Source organism: Schistocerca piceifrons, chromosome 2 (genome assembly GCF_021461385.2).
Source record: "Schistocerca piceifrons isolate TAMUIC-IGC-003096 chromosome 2, iqSchPice1.1, whole genome shotgun sequence".
Lineage (NCBI taxonomy): Eukaryota > Metazoa > Arthropoda > Insecta > Orthoptera > Acrididae > Schistocerca > Schistocerca piceifrons.
Window position 1 is genome coordinate 743096775 of NC_060139.1, and position 27483 is coordinate 743124257.

A 27483-nucleotide genomic window follows, 5' to 3' on the forward strand; every position below is an offset into this window, starting at 1 on the left:
CTACCACAGGTGATGAGCCTGTCTTTTACACCAACCTGAAGACCTGCCGATTCCACAACACCATACACTTCAAAGCATATTGACACTACGTAAATATTGCTTGACCAGTGTTCCATCACATTGGTTTCTACTTTGCATTTTCAGTTCCATTTATATGAATCATGTGCTACATGCACAAGTCCTTTGCAGCTCATTAACATCTCCTTAAAATACATTTCTTGATATAGTAAGTACATAAATATACAAACATTTACAATTAATCATTACATGAGATAGTTACATTGTTGTCATATAATACATATACAGAATTAAATGAAAACTATAGTAAATTTTTACGTTACATTCAATCTCATTGTGCTGACATGTGAATTACATTACATTCAGATTGAAATATACATTTTATTTATTTTATTTGTTAGCTCATTCTTTTTTTCTTTTCTTTCCTTTTTTGTTCCTTTCCCTTTCGTTACACTTGCAACATTTGAAGATAATTGTGGCAACTCACTAGAATATTCAACTTAAAATTCATCTCGCCTCCTGGAATAAAATTTACACATATTTCAAGCTTCAAGACAGCCCTCTGTAGGAGGATAGGTTCATGGGATGGTTGCTAACTACTTCATAAATACTAGTAAAGTCATCTCCTACAGTGGACTATACAAAATAAAATATGATAAATAAAATACATGTTAACTTGATATAATGTAAAAATTCCTATAACTAATACCGCTTCTAAGTGTCGTGTCCCCACTATTGCTGTTTCTAAGAGTGGTACCCCTCTATTACCGTTTCTAAGAGCGGTGCCCCTCTAAATATCTTAGGATCCTACAAGTATGTACATCAGTGTGGTAAGTGTGTGTGTGTGTGTGTGTGTGTGTGTTTATATATATATATATATATATATATATATATATATATATATATATATATATATATAGTTCAAGTCAATCATGTTCCTATAAAGTTTGTGTAGTTCATCTCCTTCCTTTCATGAGTATCAATCAATATAAATAAATGTTTTACTTAATAAATTAGTAAATCTTCTTAGATAATTGCTGCTGTGTTCCATGCTGTATATCCATTCTGTATTTACCTTGTGGTACCTGTAAAATTCTATTCATAAATAAATGTGTGTGTATGTCTCTCCATACTGTCAGATAATCACGAATTATATAATGTCAAATATTTCATCAACATGTACAAAATTTTCTAAGGGAGGGATGAGAGTATGAGCCGCAACAGAGGACTGACGTTTTGTTTTCTCCTTTCTATTTAATGGCGCATTAGTTCAGTACAGTAGATGAGCTTTAATTATGTCATTAGATGACTGCTAAATATGTTCTCTTAAATAATTCTTCCAATCTGAAGTGTCAAGCCTACATAACTCCAAAAATTTCATTACAAGTTCCCATTAGATTAGTGTTAAAGTGTTATAGATTTAAATCTTCTGGTACATTTCCAACAGTGGCTGCTGTAAATAATTCTTTCCACATAAATCTATACTTTCACCTTTAGTTATAAGAATATGTAAGACATCACGTAAGTTATTATCTCAGGCATACCAATCTTTCAATAAATAATATTCTTTCCACTACTTTCATTCTGTATTCCATGAGTACATGTGATATAGCGTTCAAATCTAGTTTCTCTCCTCTCAACATATTCTCAATTACTCATAACATTCTCACCTATCCATTATTCATTCTTCACAAAATAACATATACTTATTCCTCAGCATTATATATATATTTTCCTCTTATTCATCACCACTTACTTTTTACTTCAACAACAATAATAATAGTAATAATAATACCCTTTTCTCATCTTATATTCCATTTACCTCTCTCCGTATTACTATTTGTCCGCTTATTAAACTAAAATTACATTCACTCATCTCATTCAGTCACTCACATCACTCATATAAACATTACTATTATCACATGCCTCCTAAAGAAAATAATTCTGTTCAGTTCTCTGCCTCCTCTATGTGTATATGCCTCAACAGCAACTCCTCTTATAACCAAATATCTTATTAGCTATTGGATGGTTCACATTGCTTTCTAGACTTACCTGCATTCATTAGATTGTAAGTATCTGTATAACTTAAATGTAGGCTCATCATAACTGTATATCATATTAATTATCTTCTTTATAATGGAAGGAAACATTCCACGTGGGAAAAATTATATATAAAAAATATATAATTATCTTCTTTGTTTTACTGGTACTATTAAAATCTACATCCTGTTATAATTCTCTTTCTATTTTCTTACTGTCGTCATATCGGAGAAAACAAATCGTCGGTTCCATTGTGCTCTGCTCCCTATTGACCGTAACTCAAGCGCTTAGCTCGGTCGTCGTTCGTTTTCCGGCAAATTCGGTTGTTGCTGTGGGTTGGGTTCATTGCCCAACTCAATAATATTTACATTTCTGTCGCATTGGGAGTTCCGTTAGGTACGAATTGAGGGTTGCTGTATTGCATGTGTCGTGGCAGTGGTCCATTGTGATTTCCCCATACATTATTTCGCCCATGACTGTAACTGGTATTGTCATTACTGTTATTCCTGCAATACATGTTTGGATGTTGTTGGATGTTGTTTCTCTGAAAATATCCTGGATGGTACCTGTTATCCTCTCTTCTTTGATCTCTACAATTTCGGTTCCTTCTTCTGTTGTTGTTATTTTGAATATAACTGTTATTGTTCTGATTGTAATTACTGTTCGGATAACCATTATAGTAATAATTACTGTTTCCTTGCCAATGCTGCGAGTTGTTTCTCCTAATATTGAATGGATTTGTCCCAGTGTAGTGCGAATTGTTTCTTTGAGTGTTTTGTTGTGGTGTCGGAGGCGGATTCCAATAGCCTCTGTCATTTCTGTTGTGCGCACGCGAATTGCTTGGATGGATCGGATACAATTGATTGAAATTCCTGATAGCAGCTCTGTAAACAACATCTATCTCATCAACATAACTGAAAAAATTCTTTATGTTGTCCTCGGACACTCCTATTAATTTATCACGGTAAGGAAATGGTAAGTGGCTTTTAAGTGTTCTAATTACATCTGGTAAATCTGCTGGTTTTGTCCAATATAATGTTTTGTCTAGGTAGCGTTCAAAGTATTGACGTAAAGTCTCTTTCTTCGGGTTGTAAATTTCTGGATTGTATACTTCTCGTTTTAAACTTTGCTGTTCTGTGATCGACCAGAATTCCTCAAGAAATGCTTGTTCAAACTGTTCAAATGTTAAACATCGTCTTTTCATTGCTGCTCCCCACTTAGCTGCTCTTCCACGTAACAAATTTGTAACATATCGAATTTTATCGACTTCTAACCAATGTCTCGGGAAAATACCATCAAAAGAGCGGATGAAAACAATCGGATGCACTTTGTCTTTCTCATCACATGAAAATGTCTGAAAGTATCCATGTCGTACTAATGTTTCATCAGCTACTCCCGATGATATTATGGGTCCTGCATTTTGTGTCAAACTGTGCATAGTATGTGGTGATATCTGATAGTAAATTTGATCTTGTGGTAGCATTGAAAATGGTTCATTGGGATTTGTATCACTCATTGGTAATTCTATTTTCTGCTGTGTGCTGAGTCTAGCATTATTTGGATTCTCATTTTTGTTTTGGTTGCCTGTTATGGGTTTTGGTATCACTGACGAACTTGGTATTACATTTTCTTTAAGTTTACGTACCTCTTTCTGAATATTATCTGTTTCTCACTTTACTTTTTCCTTTGTCTTATCTAAAATGATCTGTGTCATTGTCTCAAACTTCTCATCTAAATAATCATCACATAATTTGCATTCATGTACAAGTTTTTCTGCTAGAGTTGTGTCACTCTTTAAAGATGCTACATCTGCTCTGTCTTCAAGCTTTTCTAACTTTTCTTGTAAGGATTTCTGCTCCAATGTTACATCATTTAATCTGTCTGAAAGGTCTATAATCGTCAGGTCTAAGTGTTCTTGGTTTGTTTTTACGGAATTGTGTGACTGTCGTAATTCGTCAACTTTGGTACTGGTTTTCTGTTGTTCAAAAACTACTGTTAACAATTTCTCATTACATCGTTGTAAGTCAGTTTTTGTCTCGTCACTGAATTCCACAAATACCTTTTCTTGTCTCGTAACCTTGTCTGATAAGTCAGTAAATTTCCTTCCAAGACTACTGGTGGTTTCTGTCAAGTCGGCACTTTGTCTCGATTGTTTTTCAAAATTTTGTTTTATGTCCCGTGTCAGTTCATCGAATTTAGTATCAAATTTCCCAGTGTCACGTTTTAAATAGTCGTGTAAAGCGTCAAATCTTTTGTCTAAAGTGTCAAATTTTCTGTTTTGGTCACCAAGTAACTTCAGAATCTGGTTGAGCATGTCGGAGTCCTGTGTCTTAGTTTCGTCATTTTTTCGTGTCTGATTGATGTCTGGTTCTGAAGTTGACGTTGTCAATGTCACGTTTTGTCGCGTAGTACTCACTCTCCATTCGCCTGTATATCTGTTTAAATATAGGGGTTGTTGTCTTAATCGATCCGGTAAAATTATGTCTTGAACATCCTCACTATTAAGTTCAATATTCATTTGACTGTCGGACATGTTTTGCAATGTGTCACTTTCACTAAGCTCGTCCGCGGAAACAATTTCTACGCGTCTAGCGTCCATCTTGCGATTTTCGTAATTAATTGCAAATAAAATTTTCCAATGGTAAAAAAAAAATTTTTTTAAATATGGTATGTTGAAATCTGAAATTTCTCTTATGGAAATGGATATTTCTATATGATTTCTAATTAGAAATTGAATTATTAAACTGGTACTGAAATTTCCCTCTCACAAATAAATGACTGTGAATATGCTCTTCACTTATCATTTGCAATAATAGTAGTAAATCAATTTTAACTACAATTTGAAAAAATGATTTCGAAATAAATGGATCGGAATAAAGGAAGTACAGATGGCTGCTTGAAACTGGAAAAAATGTAAATTTCTGTACTCACCAATTTTTTTTTTTTTTTTTTTTTTTTTTTTTTCAGTCTTATGTTGTAAATGTAGCGACAAATATACAGTTTTTAATCCAAAATTTTTCTTTTGCGTCCGTGCAAATTATTTTATGGAACGTTATCCTTTTCCCTTTTTTGTTTTTACCAAATTAATTTCCTCAACATGAAAATGAAAATTAACACGAATTAATAACAGGGAAAACAATATTGTTGTAAATTTCATGCACGTAACATTACAATTGAAATGAATGAGACTTCGTCCAAATTCATTTTCTGATGCTATTAAATGGTTAAAATTAGATAAAATGTCCAAAATTTATAATAACTGCACTTGTATCAAATCCGAACTGCACTTGTATCAAATCCGAACTGCACTTGTATCAAATCCGAAGATTGCAAGTCCTGTCACCAGGACGCCAATTGTACTGTTACCTTTATTATCTTCTCCTCATTAGCTATTGAAACAACCTCGCTTTGTAATGTAATTTTAATTTTCACCCAAAGGCACATTCAACACATCGCCGACAAATACACGTCTTTCGTATCAAGACAAGAGATAGAGAGTCATCAATTAGTTCTTAAAAACAAAAACCTACGCAAAAATAAAAAAGAACAAAATTATTTATAAAATCGGTCGCTGGCGCAGCGCTCTTCTGCGTGCGCGATCGTAAATTATAACTTTGTATTGGCGGAGGCGCGGAAGTCAAAGTACCGTTACAATATACGCTGCATATTTTCTTATTACGAAAGTATAAATTTTAATTCCACTAAACACCGCATGTTACTTTCCAGAACATTGAAATCGAGATTGTGATGCGCTTTTGTAAGACAGTCATAGCTCACGTCACGTGATCTCGCCAGCTGATGGCAGCATAGGACACGTGATGTAGTAAGCCAATAGCAGGATCACTCTTCAGTAGTGCGAACACACAAATAAGAAAATATGTCATAAAAGAAACAAGACTTCAGATGATACTTCAAGGGCGTCGGAATTTCGTGAACCATACTAAAACGCATAATTCAGCTAAAAATGCACATTCGTATGTATAGTCTCTTGGAGCACCAGTACTGTATTATCTAATGCCTGGTTTTTTATTATGGCATAATGCCATACGTGCACTTGAAATGCAGCGAACAGTTGAAACTAGCCAATAGTGTGAAATTAAACACTTCGTTTGAAATAAATTGACTGCCTCAGCAGAAAAGATTAATTGTCAACCAAATCTCTTTAGCAAACCGGCAAAAATAACTTCATTGTTCTGTAAGGCGATTAATGCTCGACTGTCAGAAAGGTGGAGATAAAATCTGAAACTAATGACACATTTTAGTCTTCCGTAATTATGCGAACGTATTTTAATTGATTTGATAGCTGCCGGCCACAAAAATCAGTTTTGTTATCATTTAACGTGAGAGCAATAAATGAAGAGGAAACAACAAAATCACTGAACGTAAACACAGGTCACATGGAGACTTCCCACCTCAACTCAGACTGCTCTGTGCATCAGCCCCAGATTTACTGTATTTCCGAACCAGGGCAATATTAAGTAGTGGCGCCCAACCACACTTCTGTAACCAGACGCGGGAGAATGTATCACTCATGCGTGACTCAACTGCGCATGTTCAAGAGCCCGCCCGCAACAGCTCAAACGAATCTAATTTAAAGTTGTCACGTCACACTCATCGGAGGCAATTTGTTATAAAGAATTGCTTAGCCTTCCTAAAGCCTTTGACACACATTGCTGTTGGCAGGCGCTTGTATGAGAACTGTTTTGTTGTTGTATATGGCCCATTTCCTTTGCAACTTAAGTTTTATTTTCATTTTTTTCTCTCGTTCATGTTTTGTTGCTGCAGCATTATTCTGCAGTAGCAGGATACAGTAATATCCTTTGTTAGAGTATTGGTTCTTACCAGTCAAAATCACAAAAATTTAACTGAAAACCAAAACAATGAAAAATTCCCAGAATTCTAAACAATTCCCAGGTTTTTCCCAGATGAAAAAATTCCCGGGTTTTTCCCAGATCTCCCAGGTCGTATACACCCTGTGAAATTATAGCAATGCCAAAGTGGGATGGTCATCATATGTCCTACCTGAAAAATCCACATGGGTGGAAGCACATGCGCCATGCTGAAAGAAAGTGATGGGGTCAAAGCCATACTTCCAGAAAGCAATATTACATCAGGTGTATGGAGTGTACGACATAATAGTGGTTGCAAGTTGCTAAGAAAAAGGTAAGCTCATGGGAGCAAGTGCTTTGAGTTAAGAGGCCGTTGGTTGTTAGTTAACGGTACCATGTGTGATATTACAGCACCAACATTTCATTTCCTGGCTACAACAATGGGAGTTACTCTTTTAAATATAATACAGCCAAGCTATATTGGCTGGACAAGCCCTTAGAGATGTTGCCTAAACAAAACATTAACTTCCTAAACAAAACCTGGGAACCAAGTTTATTCCATTCACTAAGACAGACGATATCCGCCCATGAGGGGTGGATCACTGCAAAGCAACTAATGCAGTACATGGAACAGTACTGAGCTGGTAGACATCGATTAAACGTGACCTTGAGTGTCACAATTCATAGTGTCATTGTGACTCTGATTTTGCTCTGCATGGATTTTATTTACCTGAGATTAAGAGCCATTGAGGAACCTGATCCATGGGTAGTCTAGGTTCTAATGGACTGGATCCCCCAAGAGAGAGATGGAGAATAAATTTGTACGGTTTGAGGAAGATGGAACACAGTCCTAAAGTTTAGTGTAGTAAGTGTATAGTGTTAAGAATTGCCAGTCTATTGGTGTGCACTTATTACATTGCTCAAAGGTGGAAGTAGCCATGGTGAAAAACCAGTCCTGATCAAGACCTGAGGGGCCGGGTCTTCCCTGTGAAGATGGGCAGTGTAGTCTCGCTACTCAGTTTTTAGTGAGATCAGTAAGATATTGTAAGAAAGCTGCCATGAAATGTTGCAGTAGCAACTATGTACCAATAAGTGCAGTGTGGCAACCTGTGAATTAGAATAACACATAAGCAGAAGGTTTATGAGATGAGCTAGCCATATTAAGTGGGAACTTGCACCGCTTAGCAGTAAGAACCAATGCGGGTAGGGAAATATGAGAGCATGACAACACCCTGGATGTGAGCTACCTGGCCAAGAACTGGATAGCAATGCAACAAAGGTGCCGCCTCTTTGATGTAAAAACAGATATGAAATTTTGAAGCAGATTCATTTGACGTCCAGCAGTACCATCAAGACACCAGCTCTATGCCAGATGATGAAGCGAATGGGCACTGCCAGATGCAGCCATGAGTTTGAGACTGTGTTGAGACAGCTGCTGCCTGCACTGAGTCTCCTTGTGGGACATGGTGCCACAGTGCTGCAGACCTGCCACTGGCCTGTCACCATGACCACTCACCCTATTGAGTGCTGTCAGCACTCTACAAAACTTACTTTCTGAAGTCACCACATATATTCAAAACCTGACACATGAAGCATATATGGTTTAACATTGTATTACAAATGCAGGAAACATTAATAAAATGCAACATTCAAACACAGTTTCTGACATCTAAGAAGATTATGAACATAATAAACTGATTATGTAAAGCTAATCAGTGTATTCTGCAACACTAATGTTTACTATCAGCCTTATTACATTCACCTCGCTCATTTTTAGTTGTCAAACTTGGAAGAGTGGAAAGGAAGAAGTAATAGCTTTTTTTCTTTTAATTTCATGCAACAAATCACTAACCAACAAAAAATATAAGAATCACTATTTCAACAATGTTAATAAACTATGTCACTTATTCAAGTGTCTTATTTACCTTGTGACTTGGAATAATGGGAGAAAAGGTCATGTTTCCCACACAGTAAGACAGAAGAACAGTTAACTGAAGGACTTACTACTGTGCAAGTAAACACAAAGTAGTACAATACTGACACAGCCTACCTTTGAGAAGGCATCTCCTGGGCCTGGTGATGTATAAGTTCGGGATACAAGTTCGGGCAGGAATCCTCGAGGCAGTGTCTGTGAAAGAATAGGTGACAAAAGAAGGGATTCTGACACTCCCAGACCTCCCACTGACCCAGAGGTGGCACTTGTGGGCCTCTCCTCAGGCCAGTTGTCTAAAGAGCCCTGCAAGACCAATGCAGCAAACTGCACAAGTTGTGCTCGTAGATCTGACAGAACTTCACTCAATGGTGGTGAACTGCATCTCTGAAATATTGTCAAACAAAAACAAAACAAAATTAGTTCAGCAACATTCTATCACACACAGTGTACAATGTCCTTTAAAAATTTCCAACAGGGACAAGGCCTTGATGTAATGATTATATTTAAAATCAACTCCTCATGAGGACTTCGACAAATAATTAATATTGTAATCAATGATTTTTTAACTGAGAGATGTTCTGGCACAGCATTATCTTTAGTATTTATCATGAACTACTGTACAGAATTTGCTTCTTTCACAGTCTTATTTTTTATCAGAACACCAATGATCTTGGATAAGGTTCACAAATTCAACTGAATACTCTGTACAAAACCACTATACTCTCACAAGCTGTCATTTCTACTGTCATTAAAATACTTAAATGTAAATAAACACCTGTAGCTGGTTAAAACTGTGTGCCAGACGGGGGCTTGAACACATACACTGTATTTTACTGACAATTTCCATCTGAATAAGCCATCTGAAAATGCCTCATGAATCGATTCAAAGCTTCAGCTGTCACTGTTTCTCCTGCTTCCGTTCCAAACTTAATGACGCTATGTGACTAATATCCTTGGTGGCACTGATGTAGTGCTGCACTTTATGACTGTGAGGTCTCATATGAAGAAGGGAGATCAGAAGAAGAGTCTATGTTTAACATAACTTCAGGCTTATTGTTTGTGAAAGAAATTAGAGCTGACACCCAAACCTCCAGATTCAAACACTCAGATCGGTACCAAACGTTGTGTGTCAATAAAGTATCAACCAAAACACTGATTTAGTTTGTGCTGTTTGCTGTCATCCTGTAGAAGATGCGTAAACAGCTATTAAAAGCAACATCTGAACTGCGGAGTATAGGCAAACCGTATCTATGAGCTCTGAGTGTGCAGATCTCTGGTAGGTGAGTTGGTTAAGAGTCAGATTGTCTTGCTAAAGGTCCTAAGCTTGAAGCCCACTGCTGGTGAATTTTTTTTTAACAGATTACATGTAAAATTGTTATATGGAAGAACATTTTTCTGTTGTGTAAAAGGACGTTTCAAAGTTTGTAGCAATGTTCTTTTGGCAGTCTGCAGTATCTTTGTTAGTTGATAGTAGCAAACCTATAGCGTACATTTGCATAGGTAACACCACACCTATCTATACAAATGTACTGTATAGGTTTGCTACTTTCAACTAATGAAGTGAAAGCAGACTGCCAAAAGAACATTGTTACAAACTCTGAAACATCCTTTCACATGCCAGAAAAATGAAAAATGGTATCCCATTTAACGATTTCAGGCATAATCTGCAATATATATATAATCACCATCAGTAGGTTTCGAACTCATGACCTTTAGTACAATGATCTGATGCTCTACCAACTCATCTACCCGAGATCTTCGCATTTTGATCTCACAGATACGGTTTGCCTACACTTCGTGGTTCTGGTGTTACTTTTAATTATCGTTTACGCATCTTCTACTGGACAACAACACATAGCACGAACTAAATCAGTGTTTTGGTTTATACTCTATTAACACACAATGTTTGGTGCGCATCTGAGTATCTGAAGGTTTTGGGTGTGAGAGATATTATGTGAAATTTTGATGGAGTAGAGAGAAGTCAATGACAAGATGAAGATCTGAATTGTACCACAAAGTGTATAGGAGGGGGTGTCTAAATTGTAACATTACTACCGATGAGAAGCAGCATACAAACATGGTTGTCAGTTTCAACATGGGCAATAGGACCCTACAAGTTTAAAGCTTTTTATCATTTTCTTCATTGTTCAGTAAGGTTTTACGGTCTGTAACCAGTTCAAATAACTTTCTTGCTAACCACCCCATTGCTTTTAGATGCTCTTGGTATAATTCTATGTTTCCTGAAGAGTGTGAATGTGAACTGTATCATTGCAATAAACACACACTTTTTTTGTTCAAATGGCTCTGAGCACTATGGGATTTAACTTCTGAGGTCATCAGTCCCCTAGAACTTAGAACTACTTAAACCTAATTAACCTAAGGACATCACACACATCCATGCCCGAGACAGGATTTGAACCTGCGACCATAGTGGTTGCACAGTTCCAGACTGTAGTGCCTAGAACCGCTCGGCCACCCTGGCCGGCCACACTTTTTTGTTTAGTTTAATTTCTTTCAATCACCTCTTAAGCACCCACAACTCCCCCCTGTCCATATTCCAGCCTGTGTCATATGCAGCAAATGTCCATATTCCAGCCTGTGTCATATGCAGCAAATGTCCATATTCATGCCCCGCCACACAGTTTTAACCTGTCATAAATTACCAATATGGCATATACTTCATGAATAGGAGAGGGATTACATTATCTGTAATCTGTATTTGATTGATTAACAAACAAAACTATTTTCTTCTCCTGATAAAATATTCTAGAGTGCAATGGTTACTTGATGATGATATTTATAACTATAATATAGAATGCATTATGGTGTAATGCTACACGAACGCCTAGTTATAATTCAACTGAAACTGAATTTTGGGTATTTAAGACTTCACAAACCAAGCACAAAAAAACGATAGTTTAATATCTGTTCCCTCAAAAAGAATCAACACTCACTCACTCACTCACTCACTCACTCACTCACTCCCTCCCTCCCTCTCTCTCTCTCTCCCCCCCTCTCCCTCTCCCTTTCTTCAATTTGTATCACTTTCATCTCTCCCTCTCCCTTTCTTCAATTTGTATCACTTTCATGTAACTGACAGCTAAACTAAAATTCATAGCTAGTGTCTCCCCCCACAAACCATGGACCTCACTGTTGGGGGGGAGGCTTGCATGCCTTAGCAATACAGATAGCCATACCATAGGTGCAACCACAACAGAGGGGTATCTGTTGAGAGGCCAGAGAAACCTGAAGAGGGGCAGCAGCCTTTTCATTGCAGGGAAGTCTGGATGATTGACTGATCTGGCCTTGTAACATCAACCCAAACGGCCTTGTTGTGCTGGTACTGTGAACAGCTGAAAGCAAGGAGAAGCCTAAAGCTGTAATTTTTCCCGAAGGCATGCACCTTTACTGTTAAGGTTAAACGATGATGGTGTCCTCTTGAGTAAAATATTCCGGAGGTAAAATAGCGCCCCATTCGGATCTCCAGGCGGCAACTACTCGGGAGGACGTCATTATCAGGAGAAAGAAAACTGGCGTTCTATGGATCGGAGCATGGAATGTCAGATCCCTTAATTGGGCAGATAGCTTAGAAAATTTAAAAAGGGAAATGGATAAGTTAAAGCTACGTATAGCGGGAATCAGTGAAGTTCAGTGGCAGGAGGAACAGAACTTCTGGTCAGGTGAATACAGGTTTATAAATACAAAATCAAATAATGGTAATGCAGGAGTAGGTTTAATAATGAATAAAAACATAGGAACATGGATAAGATGCTATGAACAGCATTGTGAATGCATTATTGTAGCCAAGATAGACACGAGGCCCATACCTACTGCAGTGGTACAAGTTTACATGCCAACTAGCACCGCATTGAAGAAATGTAAGATGCGATAAAAGAAATTATTCAGATAGTGAAGGGAGATGAAAATTTTCATGGGGGACTGGAACTCAACTGTAGGGAAAGGAAGAGAAGGAAAAGTAGTAGATGAATATGGACTGGGGGTCAGGGATGAAAGAGGAAGCCGTCTGGTAGAATTCTGCACAGAGCGTAACTTAATCACAGCTAACATTTGGTTTAAGAATCATGAAAGAAGGTTGTATATGTGGAAGAGGCCTAAAGACACTGGAATGTTTCAGATAGATTATATAATGGAAAGACAGATATTTAAGAACAAGGTTTTAAGTTGTAGGACATTTCCAGGGACAGATGTGGACTGACTACAACTGATTGGTTATGAACTGTAGATTAAAATGGAAGAAACTGCAAAAAGGTGTGAATTTAAGTATGTGGGACTTGGATAAACTGAAAGAACCAGAGGTTCTAGAGAGTTTCAGAGAGAGCAATAGGGAACTATTGACAAGAAAGGGGGAAAGAAATACAGTAGAAGAAGAATGGGTAGATTTGAGAGATGAAATAGTTAAAGCAGCAGAGGATCAAGTAGGTAAAAAGACAAGGGCTAGTAGAAATCTTTGGGTAACGGAAGAGATACTGAATTTCATTGATGAAATGAGAAAATATAAAAATGCAGTAAATGAAACAGGCAAAAAGGAATACAAATGTCTCAAAAATGAAATCGACATGAAGTGCAAAATGGCCAGGCAGCAATGGCTAGAGGACAAATGTAAGGATGTAGAAGCATGTATCACTAGGGGTAAGACTGATACTGCCTACAGGAAAATTAAAGAGACCTTTGGAGAAAAGGGAGCCACTTGTATGAATATCAAGAGCTCAGATGGAAAACGAGTTCCAAGCAAAGAAGGGAAAGCAGAAAGGAAGAAGGAGTATAAGGAGGGTCTATATACAAGGGCAATGTACTTGAGGGCAATATTATGGAAATGGAAACAGACATAGATGAAGATGAAATGGGAGATATGATACTGCGTGAAGAGTTCGACAGAGCACAGAAAGACCTAAGTCGAAACAAGGCCCCGGGAGTAGAAAATATTCCATTAGAACTACTGATAGCGTTGGGAGAGCCAGCCCTGACAGAACTCTACCATCTGGTGAGCAAGGTATATGAGACAGGTGAAATACCCTCAGACTTCAAGAAGAATATGATAATCCCAGACCAAAGAAATCAGGTGTTGACAGGTGTGAAAATTACAGAACTAACAGTTTAATAAGCCACGCATGCAAAATACTAACACAAATTCTTTACAGATGAATGCAAAAACTGGTAGAAGCTGGCCTCGGGGAAGACCAGCTTGGATTCCGTATAAATGCTGAAACACGCGAAGCAATACTGACCCTATGACTTATCTTAGAAGATAGATTAAGGAAAGACAAACCTATGTTTCTAGCATTTGCAGCCTTACAGAAAGCTCTTGACAATGTTGACTGGAATACTCTCTTCCAAATTCTGAAGGTGGTAGGGGTCAAATACAGGAAGCGAAAGGCTGTTTACAATTTGTACAGAAAACAGATGGCAGTTACAAGAGTTGAAGGGCAAGAAAGGGAAGTAGCAATTGAGAAGGGAGTGGGACACGGCTGTAGCCTATCCCTGATGTTATACAATCTGTATATCGAATAAGTAGTACAGGAAAAAAAGGAAAATTTGGAGTAGGAATTAAAATCCATGGAGAAGAAACAAAAAATTTTAGGTTCGCCGATGACATTGTAATTCTATCAGACAAGAAGAATTGAATGGAATGGACAATGTCTTGAAAGGTGCATATAAGAGGAACATTAACAAAAGCAAAACGAGGCTAATGAAATGTAGTTGAATTAAATCAGACGATTATGAGGGAATTATATTCGGAAATGAGACAGTTAAAGTAGTAGATGAGTTTTGCTAATTGGGGAGCAAAATAACTGATGATTGTCGAAGTAGAGAGGATATACGAGGGCCGTTCAGAAAGTAACCTCCTGTTGATTTAAAAAAATACACCAAGTTAAATAAAAATATTTTAATATATACATCTTACAACTACATCTTTGCACTACTTTTCTACATAGTCTCCATAGCGATTGAGGCACTTATCGTATCTCTTCACAAGCTCTGAAATTCCTTCTGCATAAAAATCACCCGCTTGTGCCTGGAGCCAGCCTGTGACCGCATCTTTGAGCTCTTCGTCGTCATCAAACCGCTGTGACCCGAGCCTTTCTTCAAATGCATGAAGAGGTGATAATCACTTGGCGCCAGGTCTGGGCTGTAAGGTGGATGGTTGATAATGTCCCACTTGAAGGACTCAAGAAGGGCCGTTGTTCTGCGAGCAGAGTGAGGACGGGCGTTATCGTGCAAAAAAACGATACCGGAAGTCAGCATACCACGGCGTTTGTTCTGTATAGCCTGTCGTAACTTTTTTATTGTTTCACAGTACACGTCTTGATTAATGGTCGTACCACGTTCCATGAATTCAACCAACAACACCCCTTTGGCATCCCAAAACACTGTTGCCATCAGTTTTCTGGCAGAAAAATCTTGCGAGGCTTTTCTTGGTTTGGTAGGCGAATTTGAATGTGCCCACATCTTTGATTGTTCTTTTGTCTCAGGGTTCACGTACTTAATCCAGGTTTCGTCACCGGTCACGATTCTGTTTAACAATGGTTCTCCTTCGTCCTCATAACGTGACAGAAAGTCTAATGCAGAGGCCATTCTTTGAGTTTTGTGGTGGTCGGTAAGAATTTTGGGCACCCATCGTGCACAGAACTTACGGTAACCCAATCTTGCTGTCACTATCTCATACAAGAGAGTCTTAGAAATCTGTGGAAAACCAGTAGACAACTCTGACATTGAGAAACGTCGATTTTCACGAACTTTTGCATCAACTGTCTGAACGAGTTTGTCAGTCACCAATGATGGTCTACCACTCCTCTCTTCATCATGAACGTTTTCTCGTCCACTTTTAAATAAACGTACCCATTCACGGACAACTCCTTCACTCATAACTCTTGGTCCGTACACGGCACAAAGCTCACGATGAATAGCTGCTGCAGAATATCCTTTGGCTGTAAAAAACCTTATGACAGCATGCACTTCACATTTGGCGGGGTTTTCTATTGCAGCATACATTTCAAACTGCCACAAAAACTAAACTAGCGCAGGTACGACGTTCACTCGACCACGGCTTGATGCCGACTGACCTGTTGAGTGCGTGAACGCACAGATGGCGTCGCTACTCCCCCCACAACCCGCACTGTGACCACTCGGAGGTTACTTTCTGAACCGCCCTCGTAAAATGTAAACTGGCTATGATGTCAAGGAAAGCGTTTCTGAATAGGAGAAATTTGTTAACACTGAGAATAGATTTAAGTGTCAGGTAGTCTTTTCCGAAAGTATTTATATGGAGTATAGCCATGCATGTAAGTGAAACATGGACGATAAACAGTGTAGACAAGAAGAGAATAGAAGCTTTTGAAATGTGGTGTTACAGAAGAATTCTGAAGATTAGATGGGTATCATGTAACTAATGAGGATGTACTGAACAGAATTGGGGAGAAGAAGAATTTGTGGCACAATCTGACTAGGAGAAGGAATCGGTTGGTAGGACACGTTCTGACACATCAAGGGATCACCAGTTTAGTACTGGAGGGAAGCATGCACGGTAAAAATCATAGAGGGAGACCAAGGAATGAATACATTAAGCAGATTTAGAAGGATGTGTAGGTTGCAGTAGTTACTTGGAGATGAAGAGGCTTGCGCAGTTTCTGGACTGAAGACAACAACAGCAACAGCAGCAGCAGCAGCAGCAGCGACTAGCGTCTCCTAAGATAAAGTATGATAAATTGTTTTAAAACTGATAACTACAAGCAACACACTTTTGGGAGTGGCAAACACAAGTATGCCAAGATTTTCACTGATTGCAGTTGCACACTGCCAGCGAATCATTCCTACATTAACACTTGATTTCCAGCCATAATGGTCAGACATTTTGTGCTCCCCCCCCCCCCCCCCCCCCCAGCTGATAATCCATTTCCCCAGATTTCTGTGTTATCTAATATTCAACAGAATGACAGCCCTTCTTCATTAGGTATGATAAAGAATGTTGTGTTGGACAACTTGTGCAGCAACTGGGTGGTCCTGCTGTTTCTTGGCCACTGTTTGTCGGTGGTCATTCATGTGGACAGGCAGTTTGCTGGTTGTCAAGCTCTTGTAGAATGCAGCACAGTAGTTGCAGCATAGCTTGTAGATCACATGACTGGTTCCACAGGTAGCCCTGACTTTGATGGGATAGGTGATGCTTGTGACTGGACTGGAGTAGGTGGTGGTGGTGGTGGGAGGATGTATGGAACAGGTCTTGCATCTATGTCAATTACAGGAATATGAACCATGAGGCAAGAGTTGGGAGTAGGGCTTGTGTAGGGATAGACATGGCTTTTGTGTAGATTCGGTTTCGGTGGGTGGCCGAATACCACTATGGGAGGAGGTGAGAATAGTGGGTAGGCTATTCCTCATTTAAGGGCACGACTAGAGGTTGTCAAAAACCTGGCAGAGAATGTGACTCAGTTGCTCCAGTCCTGAGTGGTAAGAGTCACGAAGGAAATGCTCTTCTGTGGCTGAATAGTGGGATTTCGGGGTGGAGTGGGGTAGGGTGGGGGGTGGGCACAAAAACAACCAGTCATATGTGCCCATGTCAAAACTGTAGAACACAAAAACAAAGATAGGAGTTAAAAACGACTACATGTTAATCCCAATCTACGGAAGAGAACACAGCTAAAAACTTGGATGAAGGTCTATAAAATACGCTATAGAGAAACAGAGGTCCTGAACTAAAGATTAGATGTCCTTCACCATATTGCTATGATGGATAAAAACTGAAACACAGTCAACAACCCATGAGTTGTTCGCTAAAACAGCCAGTAACTCAGATGGCAAACACAAATAAGAATGTAAGTGGTTAAAAAAAAGGGCATTCTGTAAAGAAATGGCAGACCATCAACGGTTGAGGGCAATGAGTACAAAGTGGTGGGGAAGCACCATTTAACAAATGGCGATGGCTAAAAAGACAGTTCCCAATATGCAACCTAGCTAAAATGATCTCCTCATGGCGAGAGGGCCAAGAGGAGGTCGTCCAAGCCACTGGGAGAGGCTTAATAACCTGGAGCTTGTTCCCATGAAGGGAGGACCAGTGGTGATGCCAAAGTGACAGCACCTGCTGACAGACAGCAACACAGAGATCATCGAAGGAAATGTAAGAACTAGTAGGCTGAAGTACAAGGACTGCAGCCTTGGCAGCAATGTCAGTGTCCTCGTTTTCTGTCAGACCAATGAGACCAGGCACCCACATAAACATCACACTGGCTCCATCAAGAGTAAGCAAGTGACAGCTTTAGTAGGCTGAGGTACAAGGACTGCAGCCTTGGCAGCAATGTCAGCGTCCTCGTTTTCTGTCAGTCCGATGAGGTCAGGCACCCACATAAACATCACACTGGCTCCATCAAGATTCAGCAAGTGACAGCTTTCCTGAACCCATTGCACTAAAGGATGGACAGTGTACAGCACACACAGCTTTGAAGGGCACTGACAGAGTCAGGACAGATGATGTAATTGAAAAGCCTGTGTCGCTGGATGTATTGCATGGCCTGATACACGGCAAAGAGCTCTGCTGTAAATACTGGTCAGCGTTCTGGAGGCTGATAGCAAAAAACACCAGTGCCAATGACGAAGGCACACCTGACACCACGGTCAGTCCAAAAGCCATCAGTTTACACGAAGGTACTATTGCCAAACTGAAACTGAAGGCGATAGAGGGAATGAAGTCCAAGGTGAACAAGGGCCGCCGCATGAAGCCAAGGTGGTGAAGGGTTCCCATCCATCAGGAAAGTGGCTGGTAGCATGAAGTTAAGCTGCTGGAGCAAGAGCCAAAAGCAAACTCCAGGGGGTAACAGAGAAGAAGGACGTGCCCCATACTAGCAGTCAAAGGAGTCATCAAAGGAGGCATAGGATGGGTGGTCATGCATGGCAGACAAACGGCATGTGTATCTGCTGAAGAGAACGTCACGGCAGCAGTGGTAGTTTGGCAGCTTCTGCATATAGACTCTCAACCGGGCTAGAGTAAAAGGTCCCAGTGGCCAAACGGGTGCCATGAGGTGGCGTAAGAGGGATGGACACACAGATGCATTAATGAAACACCTGTAGTCTAGTTTCGAATGGACAAGGGACCGGTACAAATGGAGAAAGATGGTTTGATCTGCTCCCCAGTAAGCACCACTCAGGATTAGTAGGACATTTAGGGACCGCATACAACAGACTGCCAGGTAAGACATATGGGAGGACCATCAAAGTTTCCTACTGAGCATGAGCCCCAGGAATTTCACAGTTTCAACAAAAGGAAGAGCAACAGGCCCAAGATTTAAAGATGGTGGAAGAAACCAATCACGCTGCCACAAATTCATACAAACGGTTTTGCCAATGGAAAAATGAAACACATTGTCAGTGCTCAACAAGTAAAGATATCGCTGAAGACATCGCTCAATGAGACAGGTCCATAGAGAACTGCAATAGACGGCAAAACTGTCAATGAAAATGGAGCCGAAGATGCCCAGCGGGAGGCAAGCCATTATAGGGTTAATGGTGATAGCAAAGGGGACAACACTCAGGACGGAACCCTGAGACACACCGTTTTCCTGGATAAAGGTGTCTGACAGGGTAGAACTCACATATACTGTGAAAACTCGGCCTTGTAAAAATTCCTGAATGAAATGGGGCATGCGGCTACGGAAGCTCTACGTGCAAAGACTACGGACGATACAAGTCCTCCCACTGGTGTTGAAGGCTTTCTCCAAATCGACAAACACAACTACAGTCTGGTATTTCAGCAGGAAACCATTCATGACATGGGTGGAAAAGTGACGAGATGGTCAACTGTAGAACAGCATGCTCGATATCCACACTGTGCAGTGGTTAGTAAATTGTGAGACTCAAGCCACCATGCCAGCCGGGCATGAATCACACATTCCATCATCTTGCAAACACAGCTGGTGAGAGAGGGCAATAGCTAGAAGGAAGGTTTTATTCCTTACTGGGCTTGGGTGTAGGTATGACAGTGGCTTCACACCAGTGTCTGGGAAACGTGCCCTCTGCCCAGATGCCGTTGTACAGTTGAAGGAGAAATTGTTTGCCTGCAAGAGTAAGGTGCTGCAACATCTGAATGTGAACACTGTCTGGCCCTGGGGCAGAAAATTGGCATGAAGTGAGAGCATGATCTAGCTCCCTCATATTAAAGGGGGCATTTTAGCACTAACTATTCTGAGAAGAGAAGGGTATTGCCCAAGCCGCCTCCGCTTGTTTCCGATGGAAGAAGGCAGGGTGGAAGTGGGAGGAGAACGAAATCTCTGCAAAATGGCAGACCAAGGTGTTGGAGATAGCAATGGGGTCCACTATGACATCATCTGCTACTGTCAGGCTGGAAATTGGAGAATGGACCTTGGTCCCAGAGAACCATCAGAGAATGGCCCTCAAAACAGAACAGGTAGTGGAACTCTTAAAAGATCTAGTAAATGAAATCCAGCTAGCTTTTTTGCTATTCTGAAGAACGGCATGCAGCCGTTTATAATGAATGCAAATTGTCATCTTACGATGACAGTTAAAAATATGGAGAGCATGTCTCCGTGGGCGAATGGTGTCTCAGCATGGCTCAGTTGACCAAGGGACTGGGATACAGTGCAGTAACGTGAAAGTAGAAGGAACGGAACTTTTGCGATGGTAAGGATAATGTTTGTAAGATATTATACATGGTCACAACAACTGTAAGTGTTGTTCATTGAAGGTCACCAGGGAGGGGTAAAGCTTCCAGTCAGCCTTAGAAAGCTGCCATTTTGGTGTGCACGTAGTTGGGATAGAGGTCAACAATTGGATGGCACACAGGAAACAGTCTCCAGAGTATGTGTCAGAGAGAACGAACCACTCAAGATGATGGGCAAGCTGAGCAGTGCAGAAGGAGAGGTACAAATGACAATAGGTGTGAGTGGAGTCTGAAAGGAACATGGGTGCTCCCATGTTAAAGCAGGTGAGGTTAAGGTGATTGAGAAGGTCAACCAAAAGGGCACCTCTCTGACAGGTTCTGGGTGAGCCCCAAAGGGGACGCTTTGCATTAAAGCCACTGAGCAGCAGAAAGGTGTGAGGGAGTTGCCCAATAAGCTGGAGGAAATATGCCCTGGTTATTCTGAATGATGGAGGGACGTAAACGGTATAAAGGGAAAAGGTCAAGTGAGGAAGGAAAATGTGGACAGCAACAGCTTGGAGCCGTTCATCAGGGAGATGGTTCACTATGATCATCATCCCAGATAAGCAGCATGATTTCTCCATGAGATAGAATGCCGTTCTTGGGGGAAGGACAAAGCGGACCGGGAAGAAATGCGAAAGCTCAAAGAGGTCGTGAGGATGCAATTTTGCTTCCTGGAGGCAGAGTAAAAGCGGAACTGCGATTCTAAGAGCAGCCGTAAGTCTTCTTTGTTGAATCAAAGGCTGCGAACATTTCATTGGAGGAGAGACATGACAAGGAAAAAATGAAGGGATGTCATCTCGGCAGCTGCCAAGTGCCAGCCTTCGAAGACTTGCTACTACAGGGCACAGAGGCAGGAGGATCCTGCTTCATGAGGTCTACAGAGACATCGACATTCTCCCTCTGTCGGTCGGCAGAGTCTAGGGCAGAAAAACGGTTGGTGGTGTGTACTGGTGAAACGAAGGTCGGCCAGGCGACAGTATCACGTGGCCAACATCATCAAAGAGGATCTCTGAATTGGTGAAGGAGAAGACTGTTTCTTTTTGTTTGACTTCTTGGAGCCTTTCTGGGTGGCAAAGGAAGCCTCAGATGTTTGTTGGCTGGAGGGATGTGGGAAGTTTTCACAGGAGTATGCTTTCTCTCCTTTCCAGGAATCCAGCTGTGTAGCAGGTGACTTCACCCCATGAGATGAAAGTTTGGTGGCTGGTTGCACAGCTGGAGGAGGGGAGATGGGGACGTTACCATGATGCTGGGTGATTTCACAACCGTGGTGCTCAATTTGAGGTCACATGTCTGTGTGGCCATGTCCTTTGTGGAGCAAGATGTGGCAAGAACAGTACTGTGGGTGCCAGTTGGTAGAATGCAGGATTTCCAACTATCCAACAACTTGCGAGTTACTGAGTGAGGCACTTTTTCCTTCACCCAGATCTCCTGGAAAGCCCACTCATTGAGATACACAGGACAATTGTGGGAGGAGACAGCATGGTCACCACTGCAGTTGAAGCACTGGGGAGGAGGAGGGGGACAATTGCTCTCATCAGCATCCCTACCACAGGTTACACATTTGGCCTGGTGTTGACAGGACTCTCGAGTGTGGTTGTAACGATGACACTGGTAGCACCACATCAAGTTCAGTATGTATGGTCGTACTGTGATAACTTCATAGCCTGCTTTTATCTGTGACTCTATCAAAAGTGAGAAAAAGAGTTCGTGGGGCACTAAGGATGCATCTATTTTTGTCATCACCGGATGGACTGCAACACACCCTGATCGGAGAGGTATGTTTGGATTTCTACCTCAGTCAGATCATCTAGCAGCCTAGTGTAAATAACACCATGAGAAGAATTCAGAGTTCGATGGGCCTCGACATGAACAGGATAGCCATGGAGGAGTGAATCTGCAAGCAATTGTTGTGCTCAAGAATCAGAAGTAGTCTCCAGAAGCAAAGTGCCATTTCATAAATGACAGGAAAATTTCACAGAGCCAGTAATTGCATCAACACCTTTCTGAATAATGAACAGATTGACTGCAGAAAATGACTGACCATCTTCAGTATGTGAAACTATGAGGAACCGTGGTGCAGCTGGGAGGGTCTTTGAATCGTTAGCCTCATTCCGTTACGTTTAGCAGACGTCGACTCAGTGCAAGAAAATCTCCCATGACTGCCAGCATCTCTGATGGCGCACTCCTTCCAACTGGTGGCCACCCTTCAGAAGCGGGCACATCCACCTTAGGTGATTGTTTACACAATCAGGTCACATCTCCCGAACATTTGACAGAGGGACTGATCAGCAATTTAAAAAGGTAGAAGCTCAGGCAATCACTCCTCCCTGGGCCTGGCCTTTACCAGAGGGTATGTGTGAACACTTCCTCTCAACCCGGGGCTGCAAATTACACGTTACCCAATCACCCGTTACATGTCAGACATGTGGGCTGGCCTTCAGGAGCACACCGAGAGGAAGAAGAAAAAGGGGAACCTCAAACGCTGCAGTGGAGGAAGGGTAGGAGAAGGGGAACGGAAAAAGAAAGAAGGAACGAAAGATAGTGGAGAGAATGTTCTGATATCGGCTACTGAATATGCAGAACACATTTCCAACAACATTCCAGACTTGTTCCCCAAGGGAGGGGAAAAAGATTAGCAAGAGGATAGACATGGGGCACGGAAGTGGAAAGGCCCTTGTGGTAGCCATGCATGAACCTGCAAAAGAGGCCCAAGGGCTGGGAGTGGTGGGTGGGTGGAGAGATAAGGCACAGGAGATCTGTTTTGGTGCAAGATTTGACAGTAATTACAGTTTGTGAAGGTCTCAGCAAGACCCTTGGTATATTTCTAGAGGGTCTGCTCATCCCTATAGATATTATGGCCAAAAGTGGCTAGGCAGTATGGAAGTGACTTCTTGGTGTGGAATGGGTCACAACTGTCAAAGTGGAGGTATTGCTGGTAATTGGTAGGTTTGATATGAATGGAGGTACTGATGTACCCATTTTTGAGGAGGAGGAGGAGGAGGTCAACATTGAGGAACACGGCTTGTTGGGTTGAAAAGGGCCAAGTGAAGCAAATGGGGGAGAAAGTGCTGAGGTTCTTGAGAAATGTGGATAGGGTGTCCTCATCCTTGATCCATATCAAAAAGACATCATCAACGAATCTGAACCAGATGAGGAGTTAGGAAAGATTCCTCTAGATGTCCCATGAATAGGTTGGCATGGGATGATCGCATGCAGTTGTCTATAGCCATACCCCGGACTTGTTTGTAGGAGATGCCTTCAAAGGAGAAATAATTGTTTTGAGGATATAGTTGGTTATAGTGATCAGGAAGAAAGGATGTTGTAGGTTTGATATCCTTCAAGCATTGGGAAAGATAGTGTTCAATAGCGGAAAGGTCATGCACATTAGGGATGTTACTGTAAATGGCAGTGGCATCAACAGTGACAAGCAGAGCACCATGTGGTAAAGGAACAGAAACTGTGGAGATTCGGTGGAGGAAATGGTTGGTATAGTTTATATACAAGAGTAGGTTGCAGACAATAGCCTGAGGTGTTGGTCTACGAGACCTGAGATTCTCTCAGTGGGAGCATAGTAACTGGCCACAATGGTGTGTCACAGGCAGTTGCACTTATGGACATTAGGAAGCATGTAGAAGGTAGGAGTGCGTGGAGTGGTAGGGGTGAGGAGATCCTACTGGATTACTGGAATGGGGTCACCATGGCAGGGATTGTAGGTGGATGACTCTGACAGCTGCTGGAGTCCTCCTGCCAGGTAATCCTTGTGGTTCAAAACCACAGTGGTGGAGCCTTTGTCAGCAGGTAGGACTATAAGATCAGAATAAGTTTTTAGGTGGTAGATTGCGGTTCTTTCAGCGGATGTAAGGCTACTTTGCATGGTTGGTTCGTCGGTTTGGGGGAGGGAACCAAACAGCATGGTCATTGGTCCCATCAGATTAGGGAAGGGTGGGGAAGGAAGTTGACCATACCCTTTCAAAGGAACCATCCCAGCATTTGCTTGGAGTCATTCAGAGAAATCACGGAAAACCTAAATCAGGATGGCCAGATGCGGGTTTGAACTGTCATCCTCCTGAGTGCGAATCCAGTGTGCTAACCACTGCGCCACCTCGCTCGGTCTACCTTGCATGTTCAGGGATTTGGGGGAATGACTGTGATGCAAGGTTTGAGGTTAAGAAATTCCGAAAAGTTAAAATTGCAGTGGGGGTGAATCAGTTTTGGATGGAGGACTGTACTGAGTCTGGCATGGTTCAATATTGGTCTTTGATTGAGTCTGATTGGTAGAGTTGGCAGCAAGAAAGTGTTTCAGCTGTAGGGACCAGGAGAAGGAGATAAAGTCTTTAAGAAGTCCCACTTGGTGGAATTTGGGAGTGGGGCAAAAGGTGAGGCCTTTTCATAGGGCTGGTGCTTCTGTGGGGCTAAGGCTTTTGGAGGAAAGGTTCATGACTGTGTTTTGGGTCTGCTTATGTTTTGGATTCTGTATGGTGGTGGGAGGAAGTTTTTGAAGGTGGGGTAAATGTACTACATATGCAAGGCAGGGTTTGTCAGCTATGAGGGGAAGTGGGGGAGGTTTGGAAGTTGTTGTAGAGGTGGTGGATGGTGGTAGTCCAAAGCAGGAGTAAGAAGTGAACAGGAAGAAGAGTTTTTTTGAGATGGCATTGTGCATGTCGCTCTAGTTCCTGGAGGGCAAGAGTTTCAATGTGTAATATGGGATCCAGGACTTTGGGACCGCGTAGGAGAAGAATTGAATTTTGTGGATGGAGAGAAAATACTGCAAGGAGTTTTGAGCCTGACTGACATGGGTTTGTAGGACTACGTTGGTGAGCGTTAAGGAATGGCGAAATCTGAACAGATGTAGGTCATTGTAGAAAGAGTGGTTGCAGCCAGAGATGGGTAATTTGATGGTAAGGCCATTTGGGGGGATTGCATGAGCCACACAACAACACAGGAACAGTATGTGGGATTGGGTTCTGGCTAGGGATAAGGAAATTTTTCTGCAAGGATTGACGGTGGAGGATAAAAACGCTTAAAAATGTAGAAATATGTCTGAAAAAATATGCAAGAATACATCCAAACACAGATTTGGGGGGGGGGGGGGGATCACAAAAAGTTTGAAACGCATGAGGTATGGGAAAAATGAAATCTGAAGTAGTAGGCGGATAGTGGAAGGCAAAAACCAACTGATACCCATGTGAAAATACTAAGGTTTTGGTTCATCCCATCTTCATCTCCTTATTTCTTTGTCATCTGTTCCTGCAAGACTTCATCGACTGTCATGGCCTGAGAGGCAGCAACATCTTCATTAACTTCAACATACACATCAAAGCTAACGCAGCAGGTGTTTTCTACTTGCCCCTTTATTTGCCAATTTGCTGCCACTGTTCAGCTCCAGTTCCTTTATTTTTTATAGTGATGTCTTCTGTACATATCCAATGCAAGCCAGCCTTCTTGAAGCAGTCTGAGATTGTGTTTTCTTTCATTGAATCCCAGGCACTTCTTACAAAATACTTGGTGTCAAAGCTCACCCCCTTTCCAATTCAATTTTGAAGATAGACCAGCCTCTTCTTTACAAGAATCTCTTGTATTTCTGTTTCACACATTTTATAATGCCATAGCCGAATGGCTGAAGGTGGCTTGTACAATTGGGAGGAAAAAAACACTATGTTTATATTATGTAGATACGGTGTATCTAGGGGTTGCACTGCAGCCTGCTCAATAAAAAGGATGGTTTTGCTTTTTCTAACACCCAAACTTCCATCCCTGGCACGCAACAACTATTTGAATATAATTGTTGTTACCAATGCTTTCAACTTAAGAAATACATTTACATGAAAATGTTCACACATTCTTCGGCTTTCCCATTATTAGTGGCACCAACTTTTCTGTTCCATTTTCATTACAACAAAATAAGGACAGTTAGCCTCTACTAAATTCCCTCCATGCCATTTCTCTCTTATGAACTTGAAAATTTTATCGGGCGGAATGTGAAAAAATAAGCCTATTTCATCTGTATTAAAAATAGCATTGGGACTGTACCTTTTTATGATTGATGCAAATTTTTCTGTGAATAACAGTTTCAATGTTTACACTTTCAGTTTCACCTCTAACACAATTATACACGAAATTTTTTCAGTTCTTGAACCTTTTGATCTAACCATTGGATGTTTTGAAATCTGTGAGCCCATCTTTAGTGCCAAATATATTGTTTTAACCTGAACCACAGTATCATTAATTGCAATATTCAAAGCACAAGCTTATTACATCCACTTCAATGGCACGTTTTCCACATCTGGAGACTGATAGTCACACCCTAGTTTATGACTGCCATTTCCTTTTCCCAACCAAACACGCTGCTTCAATTATTTTTTGTTTGTTCACCATCTTACCTGACGTTCATATAGTTAATTTTAAGTTTTCATGCAATATAAATACACTTCATGTGTGAATTTTTGTCCAGTTTCTGAATAAAGTTCCACTTTTCTTTGTATGTTAACTTACTCACTGTCTTTTTGTCCATCTTTTTGTCCTGACGTATTTGGTGGGGAAAAAGAGAGAGAGAGAGAGAGAGAGAGAGAGAGAGAGAGAGAGAGAGAGAGAGAGAGAAAGAAAGAAAAGAAAAGAAAACACCACAAACTGTGTCAGTCAAATGCCAAACAAAAACAAAAGACACCAGCTGCAGAGTTAAACACTAATAAATATTCAATTTATTGTTTGGCGATTACAACTTCATCCCTGCCTCCAACTGATGCTTGTCGGTAAAAGTCTGAAGTCTTCAGGGTTAATGCCAACCTATAAAAACTATTTCTGAGCTTCATTTCTACCATAGCAAATGATATGTATGATGTGCAAAGATGCTGGCACTGAAAAGCACTGTCTCTGCATGTTTTCTCATCGCACAGGCGCAGATGACCTACTCCCACCACTACCAGAACTCCCAGCAACAAAAGCTGCAGTGGGTAAACACTACTGATATGACCAAATTTGAAAACACTAATAGGGCAGGG

General features: G+C 41.0%; 1 protein-coding gene across 2 annotated transcripts in view; it reads right to left on the minus strand.

The window, feature by feature from the left end:
• Positions 1-27483, minus strand: part of LOC124777944 (ubiquitin conjugation factor E4 B) — a 297870-nt gene that overhangs the window by 210401 nt on the left and 59986 nt on the right. For both annotated transcript variants that reach the window (XR_007015809.1, XM_047253495.1), the window contains exon 7: positions 8938-9204. Coding sequence is in view for 1 of the 2 variants with exons in the window: in XM_047253495.1 (XP_047109451.1) it covers positions 8938-9204 (267 nt within the window). In the remaining variant the exon portion in view is untranslated. The remainder of the gene's footprint in view (positions 1-8937; positions 9205-27483) is intronic.